This window comes from Petaurus breviceps, unplaced genomic scaffold (assembly GCF_028583685.1).
Source record: "Petaurus breviceps papuanus isolate PSGF00001 unplaced genomic scaffold, PetGlider_PUasm1.0 90897, whole genome shotgun sequence".
Taxonomy (NCBI): Eukaryota; Metazoa; Chordata; class Mammalia; order Diprotodontia; family Petauridae; genus Petaurus; species Petaurus breviceps.
The window spans coordinates 16,043,574-16,059,305 of NW_027187374.1; the positions used below are offsets into that span (position 1 = coordinate 16,043,574).

The 15,732-nt window shown below is 38.1% G+C and overlaps 1 protein-coding gene across 1 annotated transcript in view; it reads right to left on the bottom strand.

Annotated features, from left to right (window-relative positions):
• Positions 1–15,732, bottom strand: part of DNMT3L (DNA methyltransferase 3 like) — a 43,880-nt gene that overhangs the window by 12,710 nt on the left and 15,438 nt on the right. The window contains exons 6-7 of the mRNA XM_069074806.1: positions 13,298–13,385; positions 11,355–11,443 (exon numbers count right to left, since the gene is read on the bottom strand). Of these exons, the coding sequence (XP_068930907.1) occupies positions 11,355–11,443; positions 13,298–13,385 (177 nt within the window). The remainder of the gene's footprint in view (positions 1–11,354; positions 11,444–13,297; positions 13,386–15,732) is intronic.

Consider the following 15,732-nt stretch of genomic DNA (forward strand, 5'->3'; position numbering starts at 1 on the left):
TTTGATGTTGTTTTGCCAGATTTGTCTGCATGGTGAAGGACAGTCCTGTTGTTGCAGAGGTTCTGGAACCTTGCTGTTGGTTCAGAAGCCCTGAAGAAGGATTTGCTTGTTGCATGTTTACAGAAATTCTGGAGGAGGGTCTTGCTGATGTTTTCAGGGATTGTGGGACTGTTCTGCAGTGAATTAATGAGGACAGTGGCAATGTATATTGTGGCTTTGTTAAGCTTTGTCTCCCCAGGAACAGAGATTGCTGAGAACTTGCCTCTAGATGAAGAAAAGACCTCTCCTTGGGTATTAAATGCCATGATAATATCTTAACCTTGTAGCTTAAGGGTAGATGGCCTTTTGTGCTCTCCACTACCTCTTTTGAGAAAGTGCTTGGTGTTAATGCATAGTATTGTAATTCAGTTGTGATCCCAGGGTGGGAAACTTTTGGCTTTTTTGTGCTCTGTGACTGACCAAATGAATGTACTTTGTTTATGATTGGAAACTAATCTCCATTTGAGAAGAGGGACTTTGTGATTGATTAAATGAATGTACTGTCCAGGGGTGGAGTAGTACTCGGATTGAATTGAGAACTTACTACTAAATGAATGAGTTACATTGTGTTTTGATTTTCTCTGTTCTGTGAATGTTTTTGTCTTAATTTATGACCGAACAAAATAGAGAGTTACTATGCTGGTATTCTGAACCTTGGAAGTTGCCTTTGCTTGGCATTACCCCGAGGTGGTACATAATCTTTCTTCAAATAACTTTTCCCATCTTGCTTTACATGAGTTCCCTTCCCACACTCTACATTCCGGCCAAATTGGCCTCCTAGCTGTGTTCTGAACTTGTTTTTTATTTTTAACCTCTTTCACACAGGTATTCTTCCATGCCTGGAATCCCTTTCATCTTCATCTCTACCTCTCAGAATATTTATCTTCCTTCAAGGTTCAGTTCTGCTATCACCTCCCAAATAATTCCCTCAGTTGCTAATGCTCTGAGCCTCCCCAAACCACCTAATGTCTAAATATGTTTCTCCCCATAGAATTCAAATTCTTTGACAAAAAGAATGGTCTCTTTTAGTCTTCATAGTGACAGAACGTAGCACAATGCCTTAAATAGTAGGTGCTGAGTAACTGTTTGTTAAATTGATTTAAATTTTACTGAAACTATTTTCTGAAAACTATAAATGATCTTCCTACACTGTAACATTCCAGTCCAGTAACCTCAAAAAAATTAAAATCATCATCATAATAATATAATAACGAGCATTTATAAAATGCTTTAAAGTTTGCAAAATGCTTTATGTGTTATATTATTTGATAAATAAGATTAGTCTGACATATCTTGTTCCTAGCGATCTCATGTTGACTTGCTTCACATCTAGCTAAAATATCCTTTAAGATTTATGTGAACTGACGCTGAGGGAAGTGAACAGAATCAGGACAATATTGGACACAGTAACAACAACATTGTGCAATGAATAACTTTGATAGACTTGGCTCTTCTCAGTAATACAATGATCTAAGACAATTCCAAAAGACTCATGATAGAAAATTCTGTCCACATCCAGAGAAAGAACTAAGGAGTTTGAATGCAATTGTGAGGCATGACTTGCAGTGAAGTTTCCCCATTCTGAATATCCTATATACATTCTTGTTGCTTCCTTATATTTTGTAACTTAAGTTCAGTATTGTTTCCATATATATATATACATATATATGTAAGTCATTGTGTATTTCAAGGTAATGTAAGAGCTATTCAGTATTAATACAATTTATTGGATTAACTAGTGAGACCAAATTAGAGGTGTTCCTAGTTTGGGGAAAGGAATGGTAGTGTGAGAGGTAACAAAGGGTTAAGTTTCTATAGAACTGCAAGAATTGATGAAACAAGACTACTGATAAAAAGTATCAGACAGTAGCCTTGGGAAGAAGTTTGAATTCCCAGAGAACTCCTAGATAATACTAAAAATGAGGTAATCTTGGCAGCAGCAGGTGGATTTGACCAATCAGAAAGTAGACAGTGGCCTTGGGACATTCAGGCCCAGATAAGGACACATCTAGGTTGGACTGAAGGGAGTTCAGTATTCTTAGGTTGTTACTGCGCTTGCGTAGTGGACCTCATGTATTATGTATATTATCTAACAAAATTAGAGCCTCATTAGTAATAATTATGTTAATGTTTGGGAGGGGCGTGTAACCTTTGCTTATTTAACCCAGTTTCTGCTTCTGTACCTTGGCCTCCTCTCCTGGGCATTGTTCCAATGACTGGACTGCCCGCTTCTTGTGAGATTCTAATAAAATTTCCTATCTTCACTTTGAGGTCTCCGAGTAGTCAATTTGGGTTAGGGTCTCTGTACCCTAACAGAGATCAAAGCATTTTCTCTTTTTCTTCTTCTTTTTTGTTGTTTTTCCCCTTTTGCTCTAATTCTTCGTTCACATGACAAATGTGGAAATGTTTAATATGATTGTACATATCAGATTGCTTGCTGTCTTAGGGAGGGGAGTGGGAAGGGAGAGAGAAAACAAATTTAAAACTCAAAATCTTATAAAAGTGAATGTTGAAAACTGAAAAAAAAAGAAAAATTGTCATATTGAAAATAAAACAAATAAAATATCCTTTAAACCATGAAAGAGTTGGTATCAAGTGAATCTATGTAGAGTAAAGGGAGTCAAGGAAATGGGAATAAATAAATATCTATACACACACACACACACATATATAATTTACTAAACAATTTTGCCTTAAGTTGGCCCTGTATCCAGCTATCCTTACCCACAAGATGCATAGATGCAGCTAAAGATGGGTATGGTTACAATAAAAGGATGCCATTATCCAAGGATAACTTCATGGAATGATTCCTTGAGTAAGAGACTATATTAGTCCTTGACGTTGGACCCCTTGGAATGTTTTCCTGATCATATTCTGTATGATCCACCTCCTTGACCCACATCCATTCACAGTTGAACCCTTAATGCTCTCAGACTCAATTCATGACTTCCTGTCTAGCCTTCTGTACTTGTGAACTTTTGGATTTGACCGAAGCTCAACTTTTTCTTTTCTCCTACAGATCTCCTTTTGAACCAAGCTATTAACCAGCACTCAATCTTATGTCCTTATTCAATCCTCTGAGTCTGTTAAATTCCAATAATCTACATCATTTCCTTAAGCCGGGGAGGAGACATCTGACATTCTTGTATTATTCCAGACTCCACTCTTCCAGAGGCCCTCCAATTGAGATGACTGAAAAACATGTACTAACATGCAGACCTGTAATTCTTGTGGGTTTGGGTGAAGAGGTATTTTGAATTATTCAGCTCAAATCCTTCTCTGCTCCATTCACTTTCCAGTTGGATCCACTGGCTCGCTTCCTATAATTTGGACATTGTGTGACTCTCAAGGAAATGAACTTTCTGAGCCATCAGGATTATTTCCTACACCAGATGTCTGCTATAACTATCTACAGTCCATTGCCAGATCCCAAAGTGAAGTCCCCTACCCAGAAATTTAGGGATGTAACTGATGAATTCAAGGCACAGTAAATTGACTCTACCCCTGAATTATTAGCCTGGCTCCAGGAGTAACAACTACAACCAGCTAGATTTCTTTAATTCTTAGATCTAAGAGTAGAGTGGAATAGAATCTGGCCTTGTTATTTAAGATTTGATGGTACTGTTAACTTACTGTTCCCCTGTTACTGTTACATAGGACATGGGGCAGCTAGATGGCACAGTAGATAGAGTGTCAGGCTTGGAATGAGGAAGACAGGTCTTCCTGAATTCACATCTGGCCTTTCACACTTACTAGCTGTGTGACCCTGGGCAAGTCACTTAATACTGTTTGCCTCAGTTTCCTAATCTATAAATGAGGTAGAGAAGGAAATGGCAAATCACTCCAGTGTCTTTGCCAAGAAAACCTCAAATAAGGCCATGAAGAGGCAGACAAGACTGAACAACAACAAAAGTATAGGACATGCCACCTGCCATATTGTACCTTTGCACAGCCTGTCCCTAGAGCCTCTCAAATGGTTTCCCTCTTCATCTCCATCTTCTGGATCCCCTAACTCACTTCTAGGCTCAGACCAAGTGCCACCTCCCACAAGAAGCCTTTCCTGAGTCTCCCATTTTTTAGTACTCACTCAATTATTCTCTATATTTATTATTAGTTTTTTTGTTTTGTCAATATATTCTATATTTTAAGTGGCAGCTATGTGACATAGTGGATAGAATGCTGACCATGGACTCAGGAAGACCTGAGCTCAAATCGAGCTTCAGAGACTTACCAGCTGTGGGATTTTTGGGCAAATCACTTAACCTCTTTCTGCCTCAGTTTCCTCATCTGTCATAACGACATCTACTTCTCAGGGTTGTTGTGAGGCTAAAATGAGGTAATTTTTGCAAAGCTCTTAAAGAATTCTATAAATGGGAGCTATTATTATTTTGTATTTTTTTTCAGTTGTATCTGACTCTTCATGACTCTTTTTGGGGTTTTCTTGGCAAAGACACAAGAATGGTTTACCAGCTTGTAAGTATCTGAGGTTGAATCTGAACTCAGGTCTTCCTAACTCCAGGCCTTGCACTCTTTGTACTACACCACCTACCTTCCCCTATTAATTTGTATATATTTTAATATTTGCTTATCAGTATACAAATTGTTTCCCTCAAGTTGAACATAAACTCTTTGAGAACAAAGACTTTGGTTTTTGTCATTGTAGCTTCAGAACTAAGCATGGTACCTGGCATAGTAGGCACTAACGCATGTTTATTGAAATGAAATGAATGGAAACCAGATCTAGAAAGGCGATGAAGGCAAAAAGACTTTCTAGGCATGTTATGGTCTGATGATGGTTATGTCATTTATCATGTGCAATTGCTCCTACTATGTCAATTTGGGGGAGTTAGCAAATGTCATTTTTTAAAGACCTTATGAGCTATGCGAGAGAAATGATTATTAATAACCAGTGATTTCAGAGATTCAGATTTCCCCCTTCTCTTATCCTCCTTTCTTTTTTGATGTTTTGATTTTTGGAGGGGGGAAGGCAGGGTTTGAGGCTGAATTTGAACTCAAGTCCTCCTGACTCCAGGGCTGGTGTTCTACTTACTGCACCATCTAGCCACCCCTTATCCTCCTTTCAAGACCTCAATCTCTAAAGGTTGAGTTAGCCTTCTCTATCCAGACCCCAATCAGGGGGACTAACTATTATGTTTCACTCAGTTTGGGGAATAAATTCTTTGAATAGATGATCCAAGACTCTGGTAACTTAAGAGGTAAATGATATAATCAAAGTTCAGGTCCAGCCCCTCATTGTCATATTTACTTTCTCATTAATTGTTAACCAATCAATTGATTGCCACCCTCAAGAACAGCCTACTTTTTTGAGGGCACATAAACTGCGAGCCTGCCCCATGACTGTCTTTGGTCTAAAAGTCATACCTTTTATTAAAATGCTGTCATTGTTAATAAATTTATTAAATTACCCAGAAATCATGTCTCTTGAACTTTTTTAAATGCCACAATGGGGTGTTGGCTTATCTTGATGAGATCCTCATTGTGGAATAGTATCATGATTAAGATTAGGATTAGGGTTAGGATTGGAATTGTGTATAGAGAGCTAACCTTGGAAATGGGATGGTTTTGGCTCAAATCTTACCTCTAACACAAACTGGCTGAGTGACCCTGGATAAATCAATTAACCAGTCCAGGCAACTGTCTGAAGCTTATCTGTTATAGGGAATGTCCTGATCAACATTGGTAGACATAGATTCTCAGCAGGAGTTCCTTAAATCAATGAAATCAAAGGTCTGGTAAAAACATTTTTTCCCCTCTAGTGCAGGACCTCATTGATAGTATAAATTGTCCTGAGTTTTCTTTAGCACCTATGATAATACCATCTATCTATTAAGTCAGCGTAGTGCTAATAACAGGATAGAGAATTGTTGTAGCACATAGCAGGCTCAGGGGCAGTATCAATGAATCCCAGTAAAATGAAATCCATGCTACAGGGAAATGCTCCAGTCCATGAATTCCCTTTGGTGCTTCTACTATTCTGCAAAATCTGAAGAGTTCAGGGTTGGAGCTTCAAGGGACTTCAAAAGTTCTTAATCTCTTCATTTTACAGAGAGCCAACTGAAGAACAATGAGCTACGGTGATATGCTTAAAGTCACACAGGCAGAAAGCACCAGAGCTGGGATTTTTTTTGTATTTTTCTAACCTTAAATCCACTGTACTTTCCATTTACTCTCCGATATCACCATCTTTTAACTTCTAGGTTACCTGTCTTGACAATACCTCTCATAGACTTGCTAAGACCTTCCACTGGATATTAAAAGTGGGAGATGCATTTAATGAACTCAACAGCAAGTGGGACCCCATCTTGACTACCTGGGCCCTCATAAATAATCATATCAAATTAAATAAGAAATTTAAAACTCCATTTAATAATAGATGCTGGTGCTCCATCCTTTTACATTCTGCACCTCCTGCCTTCCACGGCACAAATCTGCATGTACTTCTTCTACAAGCTGAACTCAGGAGAGGGAGGGGGGAAAACAAAACAAAACAACTATACTAAAAGGGAAAAAGGTCTACTTGCTCTTTATTTGAGGTAGGGAGAGATTGTTGTAAGATATCTACTTATTCCATCATTATTTACATTGGCTATAGGAATCTAAAATTTTGGCTTTTCTTTTTCAGTCTGTGGAAGAGACAAGCCAACACACATGTACAATTTACAGGATAAATTGGAAATAATCAGTGTGGGGTGGGGCAGTAGAAAATGATAGGGAGAAAATTTAGTAGAACCTTTATTAGCACTTGTCCCAGCTTCACTATTAACTAGCTTCCCCAGCCATCACCAGTCCTCTTGACTTATGTCTTGCCACTGGACTTTGATAACTCTGGAGGAGAGAGTGAGGATGACTACTTTGTACAGTTCTACCTCACTCTGAACCCAAGAGCCTTGTGAACAACAAAGCTTTGAGACCATTGTTCACAGCCACCATTTTAGGAAGCAGCTCTGGTGGAGAGGCACCCTAGCAACTCCCAGAGGCATCTGTTAAAGACCTAGAAAGGGAAGTTCTTGCCACCAGAGTCCTTAGCACTGTCAAGTAATTCAAAATCCAACACTGGTATGATTTTATCAGCGGAAATGATAACAGAGAAGAAGAATTACCATCTGCTTTGCTGTTGTGCCCTAAGGATCATGGGATCTTTCGATTTCACATGGAGCTGACACATTCCAAATGTGGTAGAATGTGAGCTCCCTGAGACTGTGTGGTTTTCCCTTCTGTATCCCCAAGGTTTAGCATGGGGCTTTGCATATAGCAAGTACTTTATAAACATTTCATTTATTTACTACCTTGCTCCCTCCTACTCCTCATTTCCCCCCTACAGGAACTTCTAAAAGAAACTTAACCAGCTATACTTTCTCTACCAAGTTTAATACTTGAATTCATTCCCATTAAATGAATTACATTTCATCTTTCTAGACTCAGTCCAGTTTGCTAGTCTACTGAGAGCTTTCTGGATATTAACTCTTATCATCCAGTGCTAGTTATACCACAGGTTTGTTAACACATATAACTTGATAAATATTCCATATGAGTTTTATCCAAATCATTTCTGAAAATATTAAACTGCCTGGAGCCAAGCACAGATCCCTGGGGAACTCCACTAAAGACTGCATTCCAGGAGGACATGGAATCAGACCTTTTAGGTTGGGCCATTCTGTCATTTCCAAACTATTCAATCCAATCTTGGTCCTCTTCAGTTACCTCATATACTCCCCACTGTTCCTACTGTTTCTGTCTACCTGAAGGAGTTGGAACCTGCCTGAGTTTACTTGTAAAATTCCCAAACTATGTTTAAATGGCAGTTCAATCAAAAGTGCACACCCAGGGAGCCCTTAGGTGTTGGTGATTTGATTCAATTCAGCAAACATTTATTGTTCCTACTCAGCAGGGCTGGCTGGTTGCCCCAAAACTGCATGCCTCACCCCAGCTTTCTGTGTAGCTGCTGGGATTGTGATTTGGATGATGATTTCCTGCCCTTTCCCCTACTTCCACCTTTCTTTCCCTTGAGGTCTCAGTGCTTCCTATTTCTGGCATGAGTCAACTTCCGCTTCCTCTCTTTTCCTGGAAAGGGGTATAGAACTGGAAATGGAAAGCTAGCATAGCATTTCCAATGAATGGATTCATTGCACATGTTAATTTGGTTACTAGGAAATACATCTTAGCAAATCTTTCATGAAATGAAAAAGGATAAGTAAATAAAAAGAAGAGGACCCTGGGTCGAGGCCGGATTTCTAGACTGAGGATATCCCAAACTTGCTATCTTGGAGTAGTTACTAAGATGGTAATGAGGGAAAAAAGACTGTCCCTTTCCTTCCAGAGCTGTGGGGTTGATGATGGTACCATCCATTGATCAATCTACTCCTTCTCTCCTCTTTGCTCAGCAAGACCTAGGTCTATGGTCTGAGAATTCACCATGGTATAGACTAGAAAGGCCTGGCTTTGAAATCCATTTCTGACATTTACTAGTTGCAACATAGTTAGCAAGTCATTTCCCCTGTCTAAATTCCAATTTCTTAATTTGTAAAATAGAGATATAATTCCTATGATATTTATTTCAAAGGGTTCTTGTGACAAAATTCCTTTGCAAAACGTCAAAGCACTATATAAATGCAAGCCATTGTTGTAATTTGTCTTATAACACATATTTTATAATCTTGGTACAGTTAGACCCTAGAGTTATTCAGATTTCAGGAACAGCAATTCATCTATCAGTGTTTCTCCATAAAAGATATACAGGCATATATCTTGGGTTGAAAGAATGGAAAATTGTCACAGAAATCGGTGGATTATTTGTCAACTGGGCCCCCTGCAAAATCATAAAATTGGATGTCATTTTCTGCACCTACTTTCTACTATATGACAAGTCCTTAACCCTCAGATTGCCCTCTGGCTGTCCAGCACATAATTCCTCCAACCCTACCTCCCCTGGGTAGAGCTAGGCCTAGTCAAAATTTTTATTTGATGCTTTTCTACTTGGTTTTCTCACCATTTTTTCCTTTTGGCATCCTCTCAGTCATCTCCTTCATTTTCCCTGATATCTTAACCCCTTTTCTAATTTTTAAGTAAATGTTTAAATAAGGGGTTGTACATACTAAAAAGTAGGCAATGGAAGTACTTTTTTTTGGTGGGGGGAAGGGGAACCAGAATAGGGAGGCAATGCCTACATACTTATGTTTAAGGACATATACTAGCTGTAGGATGATGGATAAGTTACTTAACCTTGCCATTTGCCAGGAAATTCTCTAAGACTGTATTGTATGCAGAGGTGTTATTGATCCACCTTGTCAGAGGGAGTTTCTACACCAGGAATCACACACAGTGAAGAAATGGTAGGCACTTGCCATTCTCCTCTTCCTCTGTAAACCCATCTACATCAAGGCTCATTCTGCAGTCAGAAATAGTGAATAATCCACCAATTCCTGTGACAATTTTCCATTCTTCCAACCCTCGATGTAGTGAATGAGGAAAGGGTTAAATGTATATCAGATGTTGCTCCTTAAAAAATAAGTTCTTTGGGTCAGCAAGGTGGCTCTGTGGATAGAACACCATCCTTAGAGTGAGGAGGACCTGAGTTCAAAAGTCACTTTACCCTGATTACCTAAAAACAAAACAAAACAAAAAAACCCCAACAACAACATACGTTTCTTTAGGGCAGACGTTCTTTTTCCTTGTTTTTCCAGTGCTTTACGGAGTATTCCATTGTAAGTGCTTAATAAATCCTTGTTAAATGAGTGAATGAATCAATGACTTACAATGTCAGTGTAATAACTACACACCAAAACAATTTGGCTGCTTATAAAATAACAGTCCTAATGGCAACAATATGATCAGTTTGGGTAGTGCAAAGATTGCTGGAATAGAAATTTTAAAACATAAGTTTAAAGCCTGCCTCTGATACCTGCTGCTGGTGAGACCACATGCAAGCTACCCTTCATCTGGACAAATACAAATAAAAATATTTGCATTGACTACATGAACAAGGCTGTCGTGAAGAAAGCATGGCAGTTACTGTTAATAATCTATTACTACTATTAATAACAGGACAAGGTTCTAGTGTCCTTTGTGGTATACAAAGTAAAGTAAGGGAGTGGGCATTTATATAGCACTGATATATGACCAGGCGCTGTGCTAAAGCACTTTTCAAACATCTCATCTAATCCTCACAACCCTGCAAGTACTGTTACTATCTCTAACTTACAGGTGAAGAAACTGGGGCAGGCAGATGTTTAATTGACTTGCCCAGAGTCCTAGAGTTAGTAAATGTGTGAGGACAAATCTGAACTCAGGTCTTCCTAACTCCATGCCCAGTTCTCTATCCACGGTGCACCCAGTTGCTTTAGTAATTTCTTCCAATATCCCTGTGAGGGCAGCATTATTATTCCTATTTTTATAGATTAGGAAACCAAAGATCATAGAGGTAGAAGTGATTTGCCCAAGGTTGTACATTGGTAAGGGGTAGAGTCATAATTTAAACCACACTGTCTGAGGCTCATTCTAATATGCCACAAGTAGATGGTTATGACTAATAGCAGTTTGGTTTGTTAATCTTGAAACTGGCTCTGGTATAAGGTAATATACATCAACACTCAAATCTGTAGTTTACTCAGTATATATTAAAGGAATATATATATACATATATATATATATATATATATATATATATAATATGTATATATGTGTGTGTGCGCGCGCATGTGTGAGAATACACACACACACACTATATATATCAGAGACTTTGGAGGGTACTTATTTTCAAGACTGCCAAGTGATACAATGGATAAAGCACTGGGCCTGCAGTTAGGAAGCCTTCAGTTCAAATCCAGCCTTAGATGCTTCCTAGCTGTGTGACCCTGGTCTCCCTGGATCCTTGTAAAATAAGGGGAGTGGATTAGATAATCTGTTGTACCTTTCATCTCTACTAAATCTTATGATCCCATGAATTTTGTATCATAGTGCTATTATATGGGGCCTTGGAAATTTTCAGAAGCAGAAATCAGAGATTTCTAAAGAATAACTAGGATTTCATTTGAATGTTCACATGATTCTTATGACCTAAAAAAAATGCAGTGCTAAAGTTTCATCATTTAATTTCAACTTCCAGGGGAAGTAAGGAGACAACTGGTGTCCATATATTTCAGACAAAGCATTATGTACGTTAGCAGAACATAGTGGTTTCCTCCTTTATTGTGCAATATCTCATATATGTATGTAATTTCTGCTTCTAGTGGAAATTAGATTTTAGGGATATCAAAATTCTAAAATTAAGGAAACACATAGTGCTTTATTTTACTTACATCTTTCCTGAGTACATCTGTTACATCAACCAGATGTTTCAGTTTTCCATTACCAGAACTGTTTTGCAAAAATCCAAACTTGACTAGTTCTGTATGGGGTAAAGAAGGGACATATTATATGTGAATATGCATTTTGATTCCATAAAGCAATAAAAGAGAAATCTAATTACTAATTTTTAATAGCAGACCTATCACTAGACTTCAGTCCAACAAAGATGTTTGATTTCATTGTGGTGTTCCCTTAATCAGTCTAGATTATAAGCCCTCCCTTCTCTAGACTATAGTTTTAATGATTTGTTGTGACTGGATAGAGTCATGACACAAACATATAAGCCCAAGAAATATATTAAATTTTAAAAACATTTTAAGTTTCAGTTTTTATTAAGTTTTTAAAAAAATTATAGTCATTTAAAAAACATGCTCCAAATGACTAATAGTAAGAGAATATAGCATATATGTATAGTATATAATATATAATATAGTATTTATAGCATATAATAGTATATAATATATAATTAATATACCATACATGTGATATATAATTATATATAGTACATAATATATATAGCATATAATATACGAATAGTAAGAGAAATACAAGTTAAAATAATTCTGAGGTTTCACTTCATACCCCAAAATGACAAAAAACAGAAATGGTCAATGTTGGAGGGGCTGTGGGAAAATACATAGGACCATGCTCTTGGTGGAGTTATAAAATGGTCCAACCCTTCTGAATAGTTATTTGGAATTCTGGAAAAAAATAGGTCAAACTGTTCATACCCTTTGACCCAACAATTCTAGTACTGAGCATATACCCCGAGGAGGTCAAATGCAGTCCTCTGATCTCTTCTCCTACACCCTCAACTAAATGCTGGAAATCTATAGATACTTCCTTTAGCAGTTTGGATTAACCTGGAAGACCCAGAAGCATCTCAAAATCGACATGACAAGAAGAGAAGTCATTATTATTCTCCTAAACCCATTCTTCCTTTTAGCTTCCTTATTTCTATTAAGAACACAACCAAAGTTCACAATCCTGGCATCAGTCTTCATTTTTTACTGTCCCTAATGCCTCAGATCCAATTAGTTACTAAGTCTCAGTATTATATAGGGCCTTGGAAATTTGTGGAAGCAGAAATCAGAGGTATCTAAAGAATAACTTGGATTTCATTTGAATGTTCACATGATTCTTATGACCTAAAAAAAATGCAATGCTAAAGTTTCATCATTTAATTTCAACTTTCAGGGGGAAGTAAGGAGGCAATTGGTGTCCAGTTGTTTTAAAAATATCTCTGCATCATATCTGTCTACTCAGACTAAACCCACTCTGGCCCAGATTCTTGTGACCCCTTGTCTGGACTACCATAATAGGCCCCTAATTATTGTCCCTGTATCCAGTCTCTCCCCTCTTTGATCCATTCACCACAGAGCTGCCAGGGGTCCATGGACCACACTTTTAGAACTGTTGAATTCCATAGTCTCTGCCATCCTTTATAGCTCAAAATCCTATGATTCCTTTCTGAGGCTCAGTTTCCTCATCTGGAAAATGGACATAACACTTGTGCTGCCTTTTAGGCTTATTGTGAAGAAAAGGCATTGTCAGTGCTATGGCAATAAGTCATTATTACTATGATACTATTAACAGCTATTGTAAGCTCTGATCTATGTAATTTAGGACTGAAGCATATATAATTTGATACAATATATATTACTCTCCTTATGGGATGTAGTTGTGTTAAGGGCAAGAAATATGTCTTCTGTTCCTTTTTTAAGTAGCACATTGTTGAGTATCTATTAGGTAGACAACAAATTTTCTTTTATTGGTATCTCCCACAGACCCTTTGAGATAATCAGTGCTTGTGAAAAGCTTATTGAATGACCAAGGCTTTAAAATTTATTTTAAAAGTGATAATAACTTTGGATAAGATTGAAAATACATTTACCTTCCTCAATATCACCAAAAACGGAGAGAACTTTGATTGGTTTTCGTTTCCATGCAGGCACAGTTTTATACATTTCTAGAGGTCTCTGCTGTATTTAATATATAAACAAACATTTGTTATTGATCCTCTTTGAAAATGAAGAGTGAACAACAATATAAATAAACAAGTAAGCAGAGAAATCATTTTAGAAAGGTTTGCAGTCTATTGGATTACATGCCATGCAATTCTTCCCATGCAATTGGGGCAGCTAGGTGGTACAGTGGATAGAGTGCCAGGCATAGAGTCAGAAAGGCTCATTTTCCTGGGTTTAAATCCAGCCTCAGACACTTACTAGCTGTGTGACCCCGGGCAGGTCACTTAACCCTGTTTGCTTCAGTTTCTCATATGGAGAAGGAAAGGGCAAACCACTCCAGTATCTTTGCCAAGAAAACCCCAAATGAGATCATGAGTCAAACTTGATTGAAATGACTTAATAACATGAAATTCCTCTTCTTTCCAATATATCCATTTATTTCAATTCGCAGTAATTAGCCTAGACTATCTTTGTGATTTCAGGTTTTTTTAAAAAAAGTGATTTTGGATCAGAACGTAAGTGTTTCACTTTCATCACCTAAGATTTTACATAGAATCAAGAATAACACCAATTGGGTGGCTAGGTGGCACAGTGAATAGAGCACCAGCCCAGGAGTCAGGAGGACTCGAGTTCAAATCTGGCCTCAGATACTTAACATTTACCAGCTGTGTGACCTTGGCAAGTCACTTAAACCCAATTGCCCTACCCTCCCCCATCCAAAAAAAAAAGAATAACACCAACTGACTGCTACCTGAAGAGTGTAAGGACATATTTGGCTACATTGAAGGATAGTGGAAAGAATAGACTTGGAATCAGGGGACCCAGAAATTGAATACTGACTCCATCATGTACTAGTCACATGTCATTCAAATTCTCTAGGCCTCAGTTTCCTCAACAGTAAAACTATGATGAATATACATACATTATCTCCCTCACAAAGTTGTGAGGAAAACACTTTGTGGGGTAGTAGAAAAGGCAGTACATTCATAGGTTGACTGACCACTCTTTTTCTCTTCCTGATTCATCATTCATGTCATACCAAGTAACTAGGGGGGTACTCTATGTTCCAGGCTACCTTCTTTTTTCTCTCTATGTGCTGTCACTTGGTGATGTCATCAGAGTTAATGGGTTAATTTTTAACCACTGGGTTAGTTAACCACTGGGTTAAATTTTCATCTCTATGCAGCTGACTCTGACTAATCTCTCTCTTGAATTCCAGTTCAACACAATGAATTGCTTGCCTTTTGGATATTTCAAACTGGATGTCCCACAGACATCTCAAACTTACCAAGCTGGAATTAATTATAACCCTCTACCCCCCAAACTCACTCTTCTTCTGAATTTCCCTCTCACAATCAAAGGTATCACCATTGTTCTGGTCACCCAAGTTCCCAAACTTAGATGCATTCTTCACTCCCTTTTTCCACATGTCCAGTCACTTGCCAAATATATTCTTTTATTACCTCTCTACAACATCTGTGCTTAGCACAGTGCCTGAAAAATAGTTGTGTTTAATAAATGTTTATTGACTTACTTATTATTAACTGGCATCTCTGGCATATGCTCCCTTCTCTCCATTCACATAGCCACCATGCTAGTTCAAGCCCCCATTATCTTTTGCTTGGATTTTTGGTCTCTGTATCATGTCTCTTCCTACTCCAAGGAGTAGGAGGTTGCCACAATGACTTCCTGAAAGCACAGGTTTGTCCCTCTCACCCAGCTACTCACTTAACTCCCTATTATATTGACTAGTGGTCATAGAGATTCCATATTACCACTAGGATCAGATATAAATACTTCTGCTTGGCATTTAGAGCCCTTTATGATATGAATGCTTTCTAACTTTCCCATCTTCTTACTTTATCGCTCTATTACCTGGACATATTCCAGCCATACTGGCCAACATGGTCTTCCTCACATATTTTGCTCCATCTCTCATCTTTCTGCCTTTGTCCTGTTAGCCCCCAACCCATCCCATGCCTAAATGTCCTCCCTCCTCCCTTCTTTCTTTTGAAATCCCTGATTTCCTTCAAGAATGACTCCCTAAGGGAGCTAGGTGGTACACTGGAGAGAGCCCTGGTGCTGCAGTCAGGGGGACCTGAGTTCAAATCTGACCTCAGACACTGAGTAACAGTGTTGGGTTACTTGGGTAATTACTTGGGTAATTCTTTTCACCCTGATTGCCTCACAAAAAAGAAAAAAAGAATGACTTCATAGCTGTTAGTACCCTGCCTCAGAGAAAAACTGTCTTGTAGTTATTTTGCAAACCCCTATATGCAGTATGTTGGCTAGAACTGTTTTAACATTGTCTTTGCTTCTCCAATGCTAATCATTAATCATTAATATTAAATATTAATATGCA